The sequence below is a fragment of the Calliphora vicina genome, chromosome 3, assembly GCF_958450345.1.
Source record: "Calliphora vicina chromosome 3, idCalVici1.1, whole genome shotgun sequence".
Taxonomy (NCBI): Eukaryota; Metazoa; Arthropoda; class Insecta; order Diptera; family Calliphoridae; genus Calliphora; species Calliphora vicina.
In genome coordinates, this window is record NC_088782.1 from 1,352,384 (window position 1) to 1,375,193 (window position 22,810).

The 22,810-nt window shown below is 27.1% G+C and overlaps 1 protein-coding gene across 2 annotated transcripts in view; it reads right to left on the minus strand.

The window, feature by feature from the left end:
* Window positions 1-2,126: 2,126 nt before the first annotated feature.
* The window catches only part of GV1, a 51,064-nt gene continuing 30,380 nt past the window's right edge, over window positions 2,127-22,810 (minus strand). For both annotated transcript variants that reach the window (XM_065503797.1, XM_065503796.1), the window contains 3 exons: window positions 4,112-4,314; window positions 3,222-3,621; window positions 2,127-2,698 (listed from right to left, as the gene is read on the minus strand). In XM_065503797.1, coding sequence (XP_065359869.1) covers window positions 2,429-2,698; window positions 3,222-3,621; window positions 4,112-4,314 — 873 coding nt within the window. In that variant the 3' untranslated portion in view covers window positions 2,127-2,428. The remainder of the gene's footprint in view (window positions 2,699-3,221; window positions 3,622-4,111; window positions 4,315-22,810) is intronic.

The window sequence follows — 22,810 nt, forward strand, 5'->3', positions numbered from 1 at the left end:
CGTTATTTGTTCTTAAGACGAAGAAGAGTTTGGTAATAGAAAAGCTATTAAATTAATAGAAGCTGGAACTTTGTATTATTTTGCCTACAACTGCGACATAACAATTGAAAAGGCCGTTGAATTAATTGGCGCTTTAACTTTGTTTTATTTTTCATTGCATTGACTATTTTACAATCAAAATTATAAACAGACAAATTCTCATTGCTTACATATAAACAGCTATTTATAAATACAAATTACATCTTTTACTATAACTTAATGCACATATTTAAGAGATATATTTTTGATATCTTATTGAGATTTTTTAACCTGTATTGTATCTGTCGAGGCAAAAATAAAATTGTAGCTTTTTAATTTTTCTAAATATACTTTTACTATTTATTTAAAATATTTTTATACCCTACACCACCATAGTGGGGAGGGTATTATGCGTTTGTGCAGATGTGTGTAACGCCCAATAATATTAGTCTAACACCCACCTTAAAGTATACCGATCGACTTAGAATAACTTTCTGAGTCGATTAAACGATGTCCGTCTGGCTGTCCATGTAAACCTTGTGCACAGAGTACAGGTCGCAATTTTTAAGATATTTCTATAAAATTTGGTACGTATAATTTTTTCGGTCCAAGGACGAAGCCTATTGAAACTGGCTGAAATCGGTGCATTATTTCACCTAGCCCCCATACAAATGTCCTCCCGAAATTGGACTTTATCGGTCATAAATGTTTAATTTATACATGTATCTACACAAATTCCGCTCCAAATAAGTTTTATATATACAAAATTCATGTCACCAAATTTTGTTACGATCGGTCCATAATTAGTCATAGCTCCCATATAGACCCGCTTCTGAAAATCACTTTAACGTGCATAAATCGTTGGTATATTCACAAAATTCAACATAGTAAACTTTCATATAGACATAAATCACACGACCTAATTTCATGGTGATCGGTCCATAATTGGTCATAGCTCCCATATAAGGCCCACTTCCGAAAATCTCTCAAAAATATAAATTATTGAAATTTTAAAAGAAAAATGTTTTTGCTCTTTTACATAGTGTAGGGTATTATATGGTCGGGATTGACCGACCATACTTTCTTACTTGTTTTTTTTTTTTTTGTTTTTTTAACTCCTAACTAAAAAGTGAGAATTTAGATTCGAATTGAATTTGGACTGATGTTCTCTAAAATTACCCCAGATCTTCATTTTGTGCAGAGAAAAACAAAACATCTTCAGGGTAACGGACACAAATTTCATCTGTGTGTAGAAAACATGTCAAATATTCATGTACATAGTTGTATTTGAATTTTTTTTTAAAAAATTTAGTTATTTTTGATGGCAGAAATATTGGGTGTATGAGCTTAAAATACGACATTTTTTAAAAGAATCGATCATAAAAAACGATGGATTATTTTCGAATTTATTCACAATTAAGTGAATTCGCTTTTTCAAGAAAATTGTATGTGCGAAAATGAGTGAATTCACCTAATTTGTTTCCATTACATGTGGCTTTACGATAAAGCAATAAATCTGAACAGTTTTTGCCGATTTCGATTTTTCATGATTTTTTTCGCGTAAAAAATATTTTTTTTGCTTAAATTTTTTGCAATGTATATCTAAACTTTCCCAAGTTTATCTGAATAATATCGGACTAACGATTTTTGATTTATCATAATTTATGTGGAGAAACGTCAAAAAGAATTCACAATTATACAAAAAAAAAAGTTTAAAAAAAAACTTTTCCATAGAATTTAAAATTTTGACCATATTTGTATTACTGGAACCACAATACATCAAAATTGTATAGTGGTTTAAAAAGCCTCTAAAATTTTTTCGATTTTGTTGCCCTGTGATATCTAAAAAACTTCTGACATAGCAATACAAGGCAAAAGTATTTCCTCTTCTAATAGTTTTACTGTTCTTCTAAATCTGAAAAAGAAATTATCTTTATATATCAATTTAATAAATTTTACAGGACAGACAAAAAACTTTTGTTTTAAATATTTTTTTAAATCTGTAAATGACATGTGTTCTTTGATTCCAGTGCAATTCGTTTTCCTTTAAAAATACATACTTACACACATTTTCTTTAGAAATAATAAAAAAAAAAAATACTCCACGATTACATTTATTACAAATAATACACTGCTTTTATTTAAAAATGAATTCAAGAAGTTTTCTAGGTAATTTACAATTTTGTTGCATTTTTCATTTTGCTGTGTCTACCAATACAAATATGGTTATAATAATTTATTAACAAAATGTCTTTGAGCAGTGATCTTTAAGCATTTGTTTGAGAATAGTTTTTTTTATATTTGATCTCTATTATTTGTGCTCATTATTGCAGAAATTTCAATAATGAGAAAATATATAAAAATAATAACAATTAAAATTCTATACAGTATTTAACTTAAAAACAAACATTCAACTCTTTTTGGCTTTATCTACAGAGTCATTGAATTTCACTTTCGGCTTGACTGTCGTATCCTTGGCGTACACATGCTTGGTGTATGATCTGGTGGTAGGTGTGGAAGTTGTAATTGGATTCGTGATGGTTGTGGTAGAAATGAAAGGAGACGACCATTGTTGTTGGATGTTGACAGCTGGCAGTTCCTGTTTATTCCCTTCAAGTGCTGATTGAGCTTCAGTCGTGTTGTTGTTGTTGTTGTTGTTAGTGGGCTTGAATGGAGAATACTAAAAGAAAGTGATTAAATTGTTAAACGATGAGTAATGCTGAGCAGGGGAGGAGGAGGAGGGTTAATGAAAATGATTACTTGTATTATGGTCAAAGAATGACAATGTATTAATTTAAACAACATGCTGTTGAAGGAATAAAAAACACCAAAGGATTGATTTTGGGGAGTAATTTTTATACAAAATTATTATCAAAATATTTTTATTATATAATTATTTATTATATTTGTTTTTGTTTTGTTTTGTTTAACTTAAAAACTAGAAATTTTGTTTTATTGGAAGATAGATATTATTATATTAATATTAATAAAGCCATAAAATATGTATGTACATTTATATAAAGCTTCACTGAGGCAGAAAAAATATATACTTTAAATTGTTTCGTTTTTTTGATAAATTGTTGTTTTTTTAAAAAAAAAAAAATAATAATAATTGACAAACAAAAAATAGAAAAGAAAAATATATAGAAGTAAAAAAGAAGCTTAATTTGTTTTTAGAAATAACGATAATTATAGAGTCTTACATAATTAAGTGGCACATATTTGACCTTCTCGTATGCTTTGTATTTTTTCGTTTTGACATTGTATTTGCCTTGCAACTTGTAAGAGGTTTTGTCATCCGGTGAAAGTGCATTTGCCGATGATGGTTGGGCATATTTGTTGGCGGCTGCTGACGATTTGGTTGAGGTTGTAGTGGTTGTTGATGTTGGTACCACAGCCACATATCTGGTACCGACATTGGGTATATATTGAGGTGACAAACTTGCTACTTGCGGTGAGTTATTGTTGTTTTGTTGATAGTAGGTGTTTGCATTTTGTGGTGTCACAATGCTGCCATAGTTGTTGCCATTGTTGTCGTTCAGATTATAGTTGATATTTGTGTTTAGACGTTGTTTAGGACGTGAAGGTGGTGGTGGCACATAACTAATCAATAAGCAACAAATCCAAACAAAAATATTTGGAAAAAAAGAGAATTAGTGAAAGATAAAGTTGGTTTCTAAAGTCTTTTGTTTGGTTAGTTAGTTTTGTTAGGAAAAAAAAAATGCTTAAAGTTAAATTTCTTAAAGGAAAGTTTTTAAATTTAATATTGTTTGGTTATTGAATTAAATCATGTATCACTTCCTATATAAATAAATCAATCAATATTATTATTAAAAAGAAATACAACTTCAAACTTTTATTGTAATCATTTAAATTAAAAAAAAAAAAAAAACATCTTCATGTCTTGTGTCTTTTGTATCTTACAAACGTTTCGTTATGAGTCAGTGTGTATAAGTGAACAAACAAAGCAAATCAAATCAAAAAACTCATTAAATTATTTTTAAATTTGTCAGGGCATGTGTCTTAGGTCTTTTGTTTTATTTAAAATACTATATTTTTTTCTTATTTTTATTTTTTTGAAATCTTCACTTACATGTACGGATTTGGATTGGGTATATCATTACTAAGATCCTCCCACACTGGAGCTGGCTGTCTAAATGGAGGCACTGGTCTTACGGTAGTTCTAGGTGTTGGTGGTATTATGGGACCTGTATTCGTATTCCAATCCACCCTTATCGCCGTGCAAATACTAACAAAACAGGTGGCTGTGACTAGTAAATAATTTAGATTTGAAAGCTAAAAATAAAAAATAAAAAGAAAATAATTTATTATTTTAAACTTAGGCTTTTGATTTAGTTCTAATTTTAACATTTTAACTAATAAACAAAGTAGCATTAAATACATACTTAAATCAACTAATTTTATTTGCATTTTTATATTGTTATTAAGTAGGTATTTTGTCAACGTCGTATCTGTCACTTATTAATTTAATAATATGTTTATTTTATTTAAAATTATTGCTTCACACCTTCTGCAGTCTTTTGTTGTTTTCTGTGTGTTTTTTTTTTTTTTTCTTTAAATGTTTTAGTATGATTTATTTGTTAAATTTTTAAATTTGACAAATAATTCATTTATACACACGACTTTTTTAACAGATCATTTAACAATTCTCTGCGGTTTTAATTTTTATTTGTATTTTATATTGTTTATGTTAATTCTTGTTTTATTTTGTTCTTTGTAAACAGTTATAGAAATTATTTGCTGAAATAAGATACTGCCAGTGTAGGAGCAAGTATGTAACTAGTTTTCAAGTTTGTGTAATTTTAATATGTGTGAACAATATAGTACATGTACAACTGTTTTGTGCATAGAAAACTACATAGAGTGGAAACTCTGTTGTGTAAAACGTAAGTCTACTATCAACAAAACTAATCGGTATAATTTTGTTTCCTGTTTTTATCAGTAGTGTTTTGTATGAATACAAATAAGTACTTTAGCATATAAATTCAGTTTCTGACCAAACCACTACTGGAAACCTGTACCTGGAAACGACCAAAATATTCGCTCTCTGGGGTACGCTTCACTTTGGCACAGAGTTTCCGATATTGGCTCGGAATCCATATATTGACAGAAAGATGAGAAAAGGTCATTATAGCTAACAATGGCCAATACTTTGAATAAATTTATATTGTAGAAATGTTTCAAAATAAAAGCCAACAATTTTAAAAAATCCCGCATTTTTAAATCATGCATCAAATATATAATTTTTAATAATTAACAAGTAATAGGGCTACATTCGGCTGTGCCGAATCTTATATACCCTTCACCAAATTATACTTCAAAATAAAAATTTTAAATATTTATTAGGTAAACAAAATTTACTTTTTTTTCCAAAGTTGTTTTTTTAATTTTTTTAAATTTTTTTTTTTGTTTTTCAATTTTTTTTTTAATATTTAACGAAAAAAAAACTGGGTGAAAAAAATTCGGGTTAAAAAATATTTTTCCAATTTTGAATCATTGTAGGTCCAACTTACTATGGTCTTATTTAAGTCGTTGCAAAGGTCTTTGAAATCTCTATCATTAGCAGGGCAACCAAAAATATGCACTTAAAAACGAGAAATATGCTCTTAAAATATGCACTTAAAAATAGTTGATAATTGTTCGATTTCAAAAATTCATTAAAAAAATATATATGAAGTGAATAAAATATTGAGTTCATAAATTGAAATTGGTTATTATAGGATTAAATATAGAGTTTAGTGAATTTGGCACTACATGGAAATAGTTAGATTCAATTCATTTATTATATTTAGCAATAAATTACTATGTTTTTACTTAAGTTCTAAAATTTTTAAACTAAATCTTTGTTTTAGATTTCTGAGTTCCTTAGATAATCATAATCAATTGATTTGTCTCATCTTTTAAACTGCCTAATACTTAAAATTTTTTTTTAATTAATGCATAATATTTTACATTCTCAATCCATGTGTCGCAATGTTTATAGGATCCCTACTGAGGATGTACCCAATAAATTTCTCCAAATATTTCTATTCTTTGAATAGGAAAAATGAGAAAAGGGGAAAAACTCCAGGGGAATTTTTATTCATAATTGGGCTGTATATGAAGCTTTAATTTTTTTTTTAATTTGAATAATGTTTCAAAAACTATGTGAATAGCGTGTAGATCTTAATATTCTGAACGCCTGTTGAACACTTGTTTAATTTTACATTAGTGGTAAACTATTAATGCACAAACATAATTGTCTCATGCTGCCTTAAATTCCTTCTTTTAAATGTATCCAATTTTTTTTAAGAAGTTGAGCAAATTAACATACAATTTTGGAATTTTCTTTTAATTTTTTACTATTTGTTAAATTTTAATATTTGTGTGTGCATATTTTTAATTTAATTGAAATATATGGAAACTATGCTCCTTTAAGTCAACAAAAACTGGACTCTAGATAAGTCCATTATGGGTACTCTATTTGTTTAATTTAAGTAGCTTAGGACAATTATCATTGGACCTTAATAAAATAGTTATAGAAATATAGAAATGAAAAATTACAATAAAACAATAAAATTATATCAGGAAAATAAAATAATGAAAAATAAAAGAAAATATGCAACAAAAATATGCAGTTATGAGTTAAATATGCAAAAATATGCTATAAAATGCAAAATATGCTAAAATATGCAGTAAAGGACAAAATATGCAAAAATATGCACTAACAAATCGATGCCAAAATTCTTAAAATTGTCTGAAACGGATAAATAACTAACTCATATGTTTATACGACGCACAGCAAAAAATATGATATTGCATATTTTTGGTAGATATCCATATTGTCTATATTAATGACTTAGTAATCCTTATATCTCTAGCAAATAAATTTCGTCTACTATCTGCCAGCTCCACGATGTCGAAAAATTTTGTATGAAAAACACTCAGTTTTTGAAAATCTTTCGAATAGTTTTCATACCAATTTAACCATTTTTCTTTCGACATCGTGGAACAGGCCTTATATATTTTTAAATTGTTTAGTGTAGAGCTCTAATTGGCTGTATTGGACAGCTTTGGCATCAGATATAAAATGGTTAATAATGTCAAAATTTGACCTTTGGGTCAAAATAAGGAACATCTGAATTCATTTTATAGTTGTAGTTCCTTGGTCAAAGTTTCTTATTTTAATCCCGATTTGTCATTTGGGCGATTTTTAAATCCAACCGCCCTAATGTCTATGTATGAGATTTATTCAAGTAAGTAGAATCGAATTAAATGAATTATGAAATAGTTTAAACAGTGGCAGAAGGTGTTGATCACAGTTTAATCAATTTATTTCCTAAACTTACCAACTTTATTGTTGCTCATGGTGTATAGAAAATTAAGCAACTAATTGTTTTTAATTACATTTCAAGAATTTCTTTGAAAATCAATAAAAAAAAAGACAAGTGTTAATACTAAATACACGAGTATAAGTCCTTATTGTTTATAGCTTTTGCATTGAATTAATTAAATATGATTGCTGTTGTTTTAGTTGTTTTTATTGTTATGTCACTTATTGTTATACATTTAAGCAATTAATTTACAATACAATACAGTTTTTATTTTTGTTCACAATATTCATTTCAATCATTCATTGAACTTGACACCATAATTCAAGTTATTGGAAATAATTGACAATTATTTTCACTTTTATTTACCATAAACATTTGTTTGGTTTCGTACCAGTGTTTAATATAGAAAACTTTTTTATACAAGTGTCATTTAATTATTAAGCCATATAATGATTATTGATGTGCATAAATACAACAAATAACAATAAATAAATGTTTTATTTTTGTTGTTCATGAATATTTGCTTACTCAGTGTGGCAGGCTCTTTGGCATTCAGTCATTCGGTTAGTCAGTCAGTCAGTCAGTCAGTCAGTCAGTCAGTCAGTCAGTCATTTCATTGAGTTTCAACAATGACATCATAAATTATTTATCAATTGCATTCCAGCAAACACATCATTCTCTCATCTATTTTCTACATGGCTTTGTACATTTTATTTTAACGTTTTCATTTAATTTATCTTCCATAATTTCCATTTTGTTGCAGCTTTTTTTCTGTTCACAATTTCATGCTTCATGTTTATTTATTTATTTTTTTAGCTTATTGCCGGTTGGTTGTAATTTATGCAACATCTCTGGCAGAAAAAAAACATGTTCAATCTTAAGCTTTAAACCAGTAACCTAGTGTCAGTGAAAAATTTTATTATTTTTCATTTATTATTTCACTTTTTTTTACTTATTTCTATTGAATAGAGCTGGTTGGTTAATGTAATGCATTTGATGTTTATTTGTTTAGTTTGCATTAAAACTTGTTAATGAATATTCATTGTTACTGTTTGTTCATTTTGGTGCTCAGACATATGTCAACACCATTTCCAAGATAAACTAACATATAACTGATGGAAAATAAATACTCACACGTATAGTTACTTCAAAAAACCAGGCGAAGATGAAAAAAGCTCTTATCTTAAATATGTTAGAATCTTATATCTTATTATATCATTGCACAACTATTACTTGTATCAGTTTAGACTAATTTGGACTGACTCTCGCAAGCATTATTGTTATTTCTGGGCGTTCTCGACAATGCAAACGAAACAGTTGCATTATTTACATGTACTCTGTGATGGTCTGCTCAGATTTCAGCTGCTCCTAATAGGACCGTTTTGGTCCCACCAAATACAAAACATTTTCTTAAAAAATTCTATATTGTTATACCGAAATGGAAATGGTGTCAATACCCAGTGCAATTTGCTACGATTTCAGTTGTTACATTGAATGTTGTTTTTTATAGTGTTTACTTTAGAAGAATTTGTATCTCTACTTTATTTCCACAATTTGTTTTACACATTGATCTAATAAAATTCTTTCAAATGATGAATTTAAAATTAGTTTGCCTCATTTATTTCTTGAATGAATTCCTATGAATAGATTATTAAATTACATTGAGATAAAAACTAGCAAACATATGCTTGTATTTGAAATCAAACTAATTAAAATTCAAGTTTATAAATTTATAACTTTATTCCCTTGATTTTGAAATATTTTTGCAAAAATTTACTAGCATTAACAATAAATTAGTGTTTAGCTTTTTCTTTTCCAGAAAAGCTAGAATTAAACTGACTTTGTTCAATAAAGTCAATTGTAAGTTATTGAATGTTAAGCTTTTAATAATATTCTAAGTGCTGAATTAATAATTATAGCCCTTTTAAACTGTTGAGTTGAGAAGCAGATAAATTTTATTAAAAAGACAGGAGTTTAACTGTAAAAAAGAAATCTGTAACAATATAAGTATAAATATTTATTTGCAAAATGACATTATTAAATAATTTAAGTGTAAAGAATGTTTGTAACGATTTAAAATGTTTCTCACCATTCAACACTTTAAAAGGAATATGTTATTGCTGTCTTAGTATTTTTCTAGAGGAAAAATTCCATTTGATTTCGGTCGATTTGCAGCTAAGATTCAAAAGCTGTGGCAATATGGAACAAAAATAATAACTGCAGTTTCAAAACTCCATTTTCAATTTTTTAAAAATCTTGTTAAACTAATTTTAGAATTTTTTGATATGCACGTGGAGATATATTGACAACATAATATGAAATAAAAATGTGAAAAAAGTATGTCAATACCTCCTATAGTTTTTCCGTAACTACGATATAAATTTAGCTTTTTTCGATAAAAACTAATTTTTTGGCCATATTTTGGCGAATGAGCCCAATTTCCTTACTGTTATTAATTTTAAGTAAATTCTGTTCAGAATATTATAGTCCAGGTAATTTGAAATACAGTCTGAAAGTTTTCCTAAAATCGGAAAACGTTAACCCTTAATTCGTGAAGATCAAAGGTCAAATTTGTTTTATAAACCTTTGATACTTTAAAAGGAATTTTGTCCGTTATAATATTGTTCATGAAACTACTAGATGGCACTGTCTCTATAAATAGTGGCAGCGGGTAGCATTCAGTTAGTTTATCATATGCACTTTTAGAATTACCATCAACTGTATTACCAGTTTATTAGTGGACATTATAAAGAAAGTGACTATTTAAATTGTTATTTAAATTTAAATAAATACAGTGTTGTTACATATTTTAAACTACTAAACTGCTTTTATTTGCAATTAAAGAATACGGTTTATTTGAAGGAAATAAACCACCTTTTTTAAAAGGTTAAAACATAACCATACATTTAAAAACTGTTTATGAGTATAGGGGTTAATCATTAATAATTTTGATTAGCTTTACCTCGCTATTATTTTGACTTTAAACTAGCTTTAGCATAATTTATGAAAAAATATATAATGTAGAAAATATATTTCATATAACTTATACTAGACTTGTGCCACTTTGAACTAAAATAAACTAAACCGCTCTTTTTTAGCGATTCATTTAAAAGGTTATGCTATAAATTTCTTATTTTATTTGTGATACACTAAAATATTGTGACTGTTGTTTTTGTAATTGCTTGGTATTTTAAGTACAACCTTTTAAGTGAATCACTAAAAATGAGCGGTTTAGTTTATTTTAGTTCAGAATGGCACAACTCTACCTAATATCTATAGTTTTATCCCCATTTTTATAATCAATTTTTAACCTTTAATAAATTTAAAAATTGAAAACACTGAACACTGAATATATTTGCTATATTTAATCAAAATTATTAGAATTCAAAAATGTAAATTTCCATTTAATAAAACAATCAAAAAGAAATCCCGATAATATTTCATAAACATTTTAGTTATTAATTCAATTACATTTTATAACAGTCATTTAAAGGCAAATTTAAATCTTTGTGGAGGCTAAAACTAAAATAAAGCCTTTCAAAAAAATAATTTTCAGATTTTTTTTTGTTTAAACTTCTGCCAAATAAATAGTTAGTAGCATCTGATTATTTATGGCTACCACTTTAGTTCCAATATTATGTAATCTTTAACAAAATACAAAAAAGAAACAAAAATCAAATTTAAGAAAAAAAACTAAAACCAAAAAATCATATGCCTCCAAAACATAAACGCTGCATCATTATTATTGTAAACGTTTATTTTGCAATGGACACACGAGAAGTATAAATATATACTAACAACAACAAAAAAAGAAGCAAAAAATTTGAAACTAAAAATTTAAAATTAATACTATGTAGAAACATTTTTTAATATTTTACTATTTATAACTCGTAACTAACTTGGTATTAAATGTAAGTGAATGAATAATAATGTCGGATCGAGTGAACGAGTGAGTGAATGAATGAATGAATGAATCGAAGTAATAATTTACTAAATTTCAACAATACATTCTTAACAAGCAAAAAAAACTTAACAGAAACTCTGATAAATTATAATTAAATTTATTAGTTGAATTGAGGCAGCAACAACAGTGATGATGATGATGATGATGTGTGATTAAAATTGCACATACATATTTGCTATTAAAACAAAATATATTGTCATATAGTTAAGATTGGCCCCCAGCCTTAGTTTGCTCTAAAAAATATAAATAACTTGTGAATATCTTTGAAAAGTCTAGATTAGTTAATTTGTGCAAGTACATATATTAAATTCAACTTTTTAATTTTTTCACAATAACTATTAATGATACATTTTTTTTGTTATTAAATATTGCTTTATGTTTGCCTTAATAAATTACAGTTTGATTTATTTTTATTTGCTGTTTTTAATTTAATTTGGAAATTTAATTGAAACCTTTGGCATTAACTGATTTTCAAGGCGAAACAGAATACATGTCAGTTGCTTGTTTTGTATTGTCCAAATTTGGATGTAGAGTTACAAGGACGTTTATCAAACCAAGATGAGATTGTCATTGCAGTTATAACATCCGTTAATACAACTTAATGATGATATATAGATAACTTATTTGGGAGTCAAGAATTCAGTGAAAAAAAAACTGGAAAAAAGCTTGTATAATATAAAAATGATAATTTATAAATATGTATTTTATAATTCTGAAAGAGCCAAGTCGAAAAAAATTAAGCAAATTTCACAAAACTTGAAATTTTGACAATTGTTGATAGTTTTAAAAAATTTTGTTAAACAAAACTAATTTTGGAAAAATTATTGACGATTGTGATGTGAGGTGCATTTGTAAATGCAATAAATTTAGGCATCGCTAATGCAATGACCTGCATACTTTTAAATGATGCGTTGGTTGCATAAATTTGCGGTGTCACTGCCAACAATTTTCATTAAAAAATGTTTGACATAAATCAATGATGGCAAATATGATCTTTCGAACGCTAATCTTCGATTATGCTACAGTGATGTAATGTTACTGCATTTACGAACACACCCATTATCAATATTTTTAAATGTTTTTTTTCAATACCTCGTTTTTGTATTTTATGAGAGAAACTTTTCATTCTTAATATTCATAATTCATTTGTTTAATACAAATTAAGCTAGAATAAATACGTCTACTTCTTGTTTAAATTAAATGTGTTCATTGAGGTGGCCTTTATTTAGTAAAAATGTTCTTCTCCAAATGCCGAAGATTTAAGCAAAATCGGATGAGGTTTAGAGGTTGAACACTTTATTTGAAGTTTTATGTTTTGGGTCAAAGTTGCAATATTAAAAAAATAATTAAAAATTTCTGACATCGATAACACATTATAAAAAAAACGTTACATTTCATGCATATTTCAAATCCAAAATTTTACATATTTAAAACTTTTTTTACGACATTTCAAAAAATAGTTTTTGATTCTAATAAACTCTGAATGGGGATTAAAAATTAAAATTTTAAAGTTTATAACTATACTTCAAAATAAAAATTTTAAATATTTTTAGGTAAACAAATTTTTTTCATTTTTTGGAAAAAATATTCGAATTGAATTTTAAATTTTTTTTTTTTTCAATTTTAAATTTATTTTTCGTTTTTTTTTTTTTAATTTTTAGCAAAAAAAAACTTTTGGTGAAAAAAAAATTGGGTTAAAAAATATTTTTCCCGATTTTCACCCATTGTAGGTCTAAATTACTATGGTCTTATATACGTCCATATTGCCTATAGTAAAGACTTAGTAATCCAGAATAGCTCAAAATCAAGGTTGTCCTGGCCAGACAGACTGGCGCAAATGGCTTAATCGACTCCGCTATTTATATGGATCCAGAATATATATACTTTATAGGGTCGGAAAATTATATTGTGGAAATTACAAACGGAATGACAAACTTATATTTGTAATTATACCCTTCTCACGAAGGTGAAGGGTATAATAATGTTCAAAGATAAAGAATATAAATATTATAAAAATAACTAATTATATTCCAAAACTATGTTGCTAGTAAAACGTCACAGCAAAACCTTGAAATTATTTAATAACTTACCTCTCAATGACCACTACAGAAGTTGACGTATAATGACTTATTTATTATATGTTATATAACTGCTTACTTTCTTGACATTGTCATAAACATATACATACTAATTGTTCTAATTGATAACCGCTTCTGAGAAATCTAACTATCAATCTATTATTTAAGTCCTTATTTGTAATTAGTTTTATTGATATGAATTTGTGGTGAGTAATGACAGTTTAACTGCTTTAGGATATTCAATCGACTAACCGTTAATCGGTTAACCGATTAATTGTAGGTCGGTTAACTGTTCGGATATTTCAAAATTGACGATTTTCAAATAACAAATAAACCAATTAATTTGTGTCGATTAACCGATTAACCGAAATTTCTTTTTTTTAACTTTAAAATATTTTTTTGTAATTTAAATGCAAATGTCAAAGTAAAATAACATATTTTTCGAACATCCAAGAAATATGTTTAGTGAGTATAACCACTGACATATTTAATTTGCATGTATTTGTCGGAGGAGGTTATGATAACAGACCAAACTGGTGACATTACTGAAACGAGTATTTTATCAGAACTTATCAAAATTATTAAAAGTAATAAAAATCTAAAAAAAAATCCAAAAAGGACTTTTATATGCTTAGATAAAACTAAAAAAAGAATTGAGATGTTGAATATTCTTTATCATGCCCTACTTTCGATTTCACCAACATCTACAATCAGCAAGCGAGTTTTTTCCAAGTCCAGTTTTAATAAAACTAAAGAAAATTATTGGTTGAATTGTTATTTTTTTAAGTTTTTGTTCTTAAATAAGTACAAAAAATGCGTGGCTTTATTTTCAGTTTAAAATTAAAATATAAATTATTCGGCTAATCGAATAATTTAAAATTAACCGATTAAATCTAAACCCCGATTAATTATTTGCTCGATTAACCGATTAAACCTGAAACCCGATTAATTGAATACCCAAGTAAACACTGAAGTGTTTTAGCTTTGGTTATAGAATTTATATTAAGTTTTACAAAAATTAACCCTTTATTGCTCGAAATTATTTCTCATGAAATATTTTGTTTGTGCTAGTATTAAAACAACTAAGTAGTTTAGCAATTTTTTTTCATAGTTTAATATTATTTATGGTCCAATTGACTTTAGGTTATTTATGATGAGTTAATGAACTCCAAGTAAAAAAAATAGATTATATTTTCAATATTTACGGTCCAATAGAATACAGAAATTGTTCTTAGAAACTTCAAACCAAATGAGCCATTTCCAAACGTTATCCGATTATGGTAAAGTAAAAATGTAAAACTGTGGTTTGTAATTGTGCAAATAAACTCTTACTATAATATTTTAAATAATTTAAACTATAATTGAGGCTATCATTTATTTAGTGGTATATTCAACTTACACAACTTTTGCTACATAACTTTGTTATATTAAGCTCTATGCAAAAACGATTTTTCAGCTCCATCTGCTTTTGAACACAAAAAGGTAGCTTACCCGACTTTTGTATTGATATCGGTAATGTAAAGACAGCATGTAACACCAAAACGACAACAACAAAAATTCGGCTACACCACTTTTGCGCTGTTCTAATTCCGGATTTTGATTTTAAACTAACATTAACATAATTTCAGACAAAAGTCATAATATACAGAAAAATTTACTTCACAAACCAACAAGGGCCAAATTACCGCATTCGTGATTGAATGTGCTATCGTATCGAAAAATGATTTCGATATCGAAATTATGATAAAATGTACTAAATTTCTTGCTCGATATCGAATGCCATAATCTCAAATAAGAAAATTACGATCAATTTTACTCGATATAGAATGCGGAGACGGAGAAAATCAAAAAAATATTTCATAAACATTTTAATTATTACTTCAATTACATTTTATAACAGTCATTTAAAGACAAGTTTAAATCACTTAAGAGGCAAAAGCCAAAATAAAGCCTTTCCAAAAATCAGTTTCAGTTTTTGGTTGAAACATCCGCCAAGTAGTTAATAGCATCTGAAACGATAATAATAATCCTACATTTGATGTCTATCATATTTTAGATAAATTTAATTATAAATTTAAACACTTTAATTTTGGATCTTGACACTTTTGAAAAAGAAACTATAATTTTCAGTTATTAAATTGTTGATGTCTTTGTCTGTAAAAAGTAAATAAAGAGATTTTGAATTTGAATTTTTGAATAAACTGTTGCAGTTAACGTTTCACATATTAAGCACTTTGTTGTACAGTTTAATAAGTTCTATCTCATTAACATTTCCGATATATCGTCAAATAACTTTGAATTAGTTTATATCACAAAACTTATTTTATCGACTAAACCCATTAACAAAATGTCTGGTTAAATGTTATATATTGTACAGCATAAATTTAGGTTAAAACATAACTACACATTGTGGTAATGAAGGTAAGCATGTTATAGAATGAAGGTTCTGATATGTACAAATAATAAGACAGCTTGTATGTTGGTTTATTTAAGAAACTCAATCCATTAAACGAACGAGTCTGTGTGTGTTTTTTTTTACAACTTCACTGAACATCATCATTAACAAGTTTGTTACTTAAATCTTTTGTTCTTAACAAACAAACAAACCAACCAACCAACCAACTTCCTTTTGAGAATTTTAAATTACAAGTTTGTAACAAAACCCATTCGCAATGCATTTATTTTTGCTACTGCTTTCACCTCGTCTCCGTCTGCTTATTATTCTTCTTCTTCTACTACCCTGTTGTAGTATATTATTGGCAATTATTGTTAACATACATTTAAACAATGTAAGAAGTACATATGTGTCATAAATAAATATAATCGTACAACTTCAACATTATTATTACGACGACGACGACGACGAGTACTCGTATCATTATTATTGTTATTATTATTTATTTTAAATAATTACACTTTATTTGACTTCACTTGACTGCACGTACTTAATGTTTATAATTTGACAAACAAAAAAAAAAGAGAGAAAAACCAACAGCAACAACATCGACTTCAGCAGCGGTAACAGCCAAAGCCAAAGCCACAGCAACAGCAGCAACAACTACACTTCAATTCGTTTAATTTGATATGAAGCATGTATCATGTCTGCCACACGACGACAATCAAGGTTGATTTTAATTGATGACTTTAGTGTGAAATAAAAAAATTGTTTAAATAAATAAAAACCTTTTTTATAGTTATTATTTAGTTAAACGGCGATATTTCATACAACTCTGTTTAGGAGTTGCAACGAAATTATTGAAGAAATAACGTTAGAGAAGAGAAACTTTTTTTTAATTTTATTTTTTTTTTTATTTCAACCTTGAACTTAAGACAAAATCTTAGCAATTTTTTAAAAATGTTGTTAGAAAAACTACAAAATTTCTGTATTTAGATGTTGTGCTCATACATCCATTAATATGCAAATATGTATGATGTAAAAAGCAAATAAACATTAATAATAAGCTGTCAGAAACAATGATTATATTAAGCACAGTGGAAGTCATAAAGTTCAGTAGTTTCATATAAACAGTTTTATATGAATTTATATGAAAAAACGTACTTTTAATAACGTTTCTCTTCATAACTCCTGAACTAATCGAGTCTCTATCGAAATTTTTTTTCACGATTATAGTAGAGAGTTTAGGTGTCCTCTTATAATGTAGTTTTTTTAATTTTAACACCGCGATTTTTGATATTTTTTACATTGAAAATTTACCTTTAACCTTTTGGAAAACATTTTATTTACACCATTTTAATTTCAAATCGCGGTATTTTTACATCGGAATTAGTTTCCATTGAAAAAGTCACTGATATGAGGAACATATTGGATATATTATGTATGTGGTAAATTTCATTAAAATCGATGATGGTGATGGATGGATGGATCCTCCCTTATGTTTAAAAATACCAAATACTGTTGGTCTTATTCATAATGAAATTTTATTTTTATAGAAAAATTTGATAAATCCATAGTTATTCACACAAAAACATAGTTATTTTCACAATTAAGTCATTTGATTTAAATTATTCTCTTTAATTTTCCCAACATTTATTTATTGGTGCAATAACTATAACAATACTGTTGTACAATGCTTTATGACCATTTTTAAAATGTGGCCAAAGTCATATTTTACATTTAAGAAGATAAGACATCTTTTATTTACAAGTACCAAGTTATAAGCTAAAATTTTGGTGGTTTGACCTAAATTGCAGTTACAGTCATTTATTTTTATTGTAATTGTAATTACTAACTATTAAATTTCAAATAAATGAAAATCTTGTACAATAAAATATTTATTGTAATAGTAAGAAGTATAATTTATATAATTTCAAATAGTTAAATAAAATGTTAAAAAATGTTATTTAAAATTTTGTGATAAAATCTGAGAAACAAGCTGCTTTAGAGATTAAAGTTTAGGGCTTGTGATTCTTGAATATGAAGAAGTAATGCACTTAACATAAATTTCACACTTGTGTAGGAAACCACACAAAATGTATTATTTTTATAATTTTTTGTAATTTCCTTACATTTTCTGCAACATTAATTGCAAAAAAAAAGTATTTAAATAACCTGGTTAATGAACCCTTATATTGGATTTATAATTAAATCGTTTATTTTAAAAACCGGTCAAGCAACAATTTTCACGTAAAAAATATATTTATAACCTTCACCTTCGTGAGAAGGGTATATATAAGTTTGTCATTCCGTTTGTAATTTCTACATTTTTCATTTCCGACCCTATAAAGTATATATATTCTGGATCCTTATAGATAGCGGAGTCGATTAAGCCATGTCCGTCTGTCTGTAAGTCCGTCTGTTAGTTGAAATCAATTTTCTGACATGCTTTCGAGAAGTTTGCTATTTAAAATCAGCAAAATCCGTCCATAAATAACGGAGATATGAGCAAAAAACCGGGATAACCTCGATTTTTTACCTATTTTTGATCTATATATGGATTACTAAGTCATTAATATAGACAATGTGGATATCTAATGATAGATATTTCAAAGTCCATTGCAACGATGTAGATAAGGCTATAGTAAGTTGGACCTACAATGGGTCAAAATCGGGAAAAATATTTTTTGACCCGAATTTTTTTTTTTCATAAATTTTTTTTCCAAAAAAAATTTAAAAAAAAAAAATTTAAAAAAAAACTTTTTTTAAAAAAAATTAAAAAACAATTTCGAAAAAAAAAATTTTTGAAAAACAATTAAAAAAAAAATTAAATTTTGTTTACCTAAATATATTTAAAAAAATTTATTTTAAAGTATAATTTGGTGAAGGGTTTATAAGATTCGGCACAGCCGAATATAGCTCTCTTACTTGTTTTTTCTTAAATTTGTTATTATTACTATATCCGAAATTACTAAGCCGATTGAAACGCTATATATAAACGGATTAAAGGTTATATAAATCTCAATCTTTTCGTCACATATATAAGGAACGGAACGACATGTTCAATTGCTTATACCAGAAAATGTAGACGCTGTTATGGCGACGACATCATAGATCCATGCGAAATTGCCCAGACTTGAGCGCAAAAATGATTTCACACAATATTTTTTTTTTAGTTTCTTTTCTATTATTAAGTTGTATTAAAAAAATAATAAACTCCAAAACAGAAAAAACATAAATGGCTACGCTGATTTTTTCATGTAAATTGCCAAAAATGGTGATTTTTTGAAATTTTTATATGAGGACCAGAGGGTGTGCCCTCCAAAGTCGGTCATACATTTAGATTCGATTGGGGCACTTTAAATGGATCAAAGTAGGATTTTTCAAAATTTGCCATTTGGGTAAAAATAAGAAACATCAGAATTAATTTTAGAGGAATGGTTCCTAGGGCAAAGTTTTTTATTTTAATCCCTAGAATACGATTTTCTTTGTCACTTGGGCGATTTTTAAATCGACCCGCCCTAATTTGTACATACATATTTCTTCTAAAATAACTATTCGTCATCATAACAGAGCATTATGCTTCCGTTGTAGGTCATTGAAAAATATTCCCCTAAAACTCTTCATATCCAACCAATTAGGGTTTTACAGCATATAAATCTTCTATTTTTTACATTTATTGAAAAAAAAAATTGATTAGAGCTTAGTATTACATATTATAAAGAAAATCACTTGACATGATTAATTTGTTTTTTGCATTAACTTTACATAACAGTAATCGCCCAATAACTCAATTTTGAATTTTTTGTCACCTGACTGGTTTTTGAAATAAACGATACAATTATTCTCTACCATCTAAAACCCAAGTGCGGAAAATTTTACCAAAAACGGGTAACGATTTGAGGTTTTACATTTCATTTGAAGTTTCGTATCAAAGTAGCAATATTTTCAAAAATGTTAAAAAAGAAAAAAAATCCGATAAAAATAAGTTGTATTTGTATATGTTTAAATATAAAAATATTGTGAAATCTTTAACCAATTATAATTTGATATCAAAAAATATAACGAAATTTCCTGTAATCTCAAAATTTAAAATTTTCAAAAATTTTGTCAAACGAAATTTCGAAAAATCGAACAAGTCCATTATAATGACATTATTCAAATTATATATTGATACAATTTTAAGAATCAAATATTTACTTCTATGCATAATAAATACCACATGTTTAACTGTAATTAAATCGATTAAAGAATCAAAGTTCAATATACTTTTAGCAGCTAAATAAATACACAAATGTATATTGTTTGTATGTAAAGCATTAAGACTAGTACTCGCAATTTTTCAGAAATATATATAAATACATAAATATGTACAATAATATAAGTATGTTTGTTTATTTTTCACCTTTTATGCTCCAATAACTTCAATGAAATGTTATGTATCTCTGTTTTATTGTGGAAACATGATAAATACTACCTGTTAGTCTAATGTATAACAATAAATCAACATAAAATAACAATAATTTATAGTGTTTAATTAAAAAAAATAAAACTTCAAGTTCAGGGTCAAGCATAAAAACAGTACCAGCAACAATAACAATAACAAAAACTAAACAATTATTAATATTTATTTAGGCTTTAAAAAAACACAACACAAACTACTCTATACTCTATCTATATGAAGTGTAAAAATATTGTTACAATTTGTATTTTGAACAGAAACAAAATAGCCAGACAATTGTTATTTTACACACATTCTTAAAATGTAGACATATTTTTAGCTTAATAAGGCCTAAAGCAATTTAACAAACAAAAAAACGTAATAAATATTCAGACACAATTACATTCTTCATACTTCATAAATTTCATTTTAAACTCTGCCATTGTATGTTATATAAAGTTTTTTGAGTGTTTTTTTTTCTTTAATTTAAACAAAGTACTTGTCGGAAGCATTTGCGTTAAAAAATAATAGTAATTATTTACTTACGTAGGTAGGTGCCAAAAGAATGATGATCAATGCTTCATTGTTTTCTACAGAATTAATACTGATCTACAGGTAATTAACCACAAATGTTGAAGAAAAAACTGTACTAGAGATCATTAACTTTTTGTGTTGGTTTTTTGTTTTCTAATCTATTAGCGGAGATTATAATGTACTTTGAGAAATAAAAAATTATCATACTGCGGGTTATATTTAGTCAAGTAAAGTGTATACACGAAGAATTTCGAATTATTATTACGATGCAAGAATAGTGAATAAATCTGCAAATAAACCTCTAAATAACTGACTCGATTATTATAGAACTTAAAATAAAAAACTTCTTGAAATACCTTAAATCATATTTGAAATTATCTATGAACATTTGTTAAATTAATATTTCATTACCATTTATCTGTGCACAGTCTTTAGTTGCATAAAAAAAAATTATTTTCTATCAATAAATGAAAAAAAGTACAAACATTATTATTAAATGTACTTGGACAAGCATATTTCCGCTTTTGTACAAAACCTTAACATTTCATTTTTTTATATAGTTAGTTAGTTAGTTAGTGGGTAATAATATTTATTACTTATTTATTTATTTATTTATTTTATTTTTTAATAATGATTATTTTTTCACCTTCTACTTTGAAATAAAACAAGGTTCTGAATACGTGCAAATCAAACATAAAAAACACTCAACAAGTTTTTCTTTCTATTACTCCACAAGTAGGTACTCAGACACTACTGCTGCTGCAATTACATGGTGCTTGTAAAAAAAAAAATATTGTTAATTTAACGCTAAATGCAACTTTAAATTATTTTAACTTATATTTGTTATTATAGTTATTATGAAATTTATTTACAAAGTATGTTAATTTGTGTTAAGTCGAGCAACAGTTTTAGCAGCAGTCAATTTAAAATAATAAATTTTTGACTTATCTACGTATTCTCTGAACTTAATTACGATGACAAAACTATAACAAATTTTAAAATTTTCAGTCAATAGATGATTTTTCAATTCAAAAATTCAGGATTTACAATATATGGCGTATCTTAATAACTGATATGTCATTATGAAGACTTCATATCTGACATTTATTCTTACTTAGTTATTGAACATCAAAGATTTTGTTTGCTTCAAAAATGTGGAATTTTGTGCCAACAAAGCGTCATATGCGGGAAGTTTTGCTTTACTTCAGAAGCTCACCAATTGTTCAACAAAGCGAAGTTAAGTTTCTTCGGCTCAGAAGTGGTGATTTTGACACGGAACACAAATATCGCCCAGGCCAAAATATTGTTTTTAAACTTAACAAGAGCTTGCAAAATCATTGGGAGCTACTAAAGCAGCAATTTCATAACGTTTGAAAGCAGCAGGATTCATCTAAAAACAGGGAAATTGGGTACCATATTAATTGAAGCTGTGAGACCTTGAAAGTCGATTTTGTATGTCTGAAATGCTGCTTCGCGCCAAATCATTACTTGCGATGAAAAATGGATCCATCACAATAACCCAAAGCGTAAGAGATCGCATGTGAAGCCCCGCCAACCAGCCGAAACGACACCAAAGCCAAATATTCATGGCGCTAAGGTAATATTTAGTGGGAGCAAAAGGGTCCAATCTATTATGAGCTGCTGGAACCTGGCGCCCAGAATATGACAATTCTCTGTCACATGTTGTAAAATCTGTTAAAAACTCACCCGCTTTTTAGTCCAGACCGAGCTCCGTCCGACTAGTATTTGTTTCAATCGATGCAGAACTCTCTCTCTGGGATACGCTTCACTTAGGAACAGAGTATCCGTTATTGGCTTGATTCGTTTTTGGTTTTGATTATGTTGCCAGAAAGATGTGAAAAGGTCATAGCTAACAATGGCCAACACTTCCAATAAATTTATATTGCAGAAATGTTTCAAAATAAAAGCTAAAAATTAAAAAACATTACCTATTTTTAAGTCCTACAACCAATACTAAAGACATAGCCAACTGGATGTAATTTTGAACTAATTCCAAAGTTAATTTCAATTAAATATTTCTTTAAA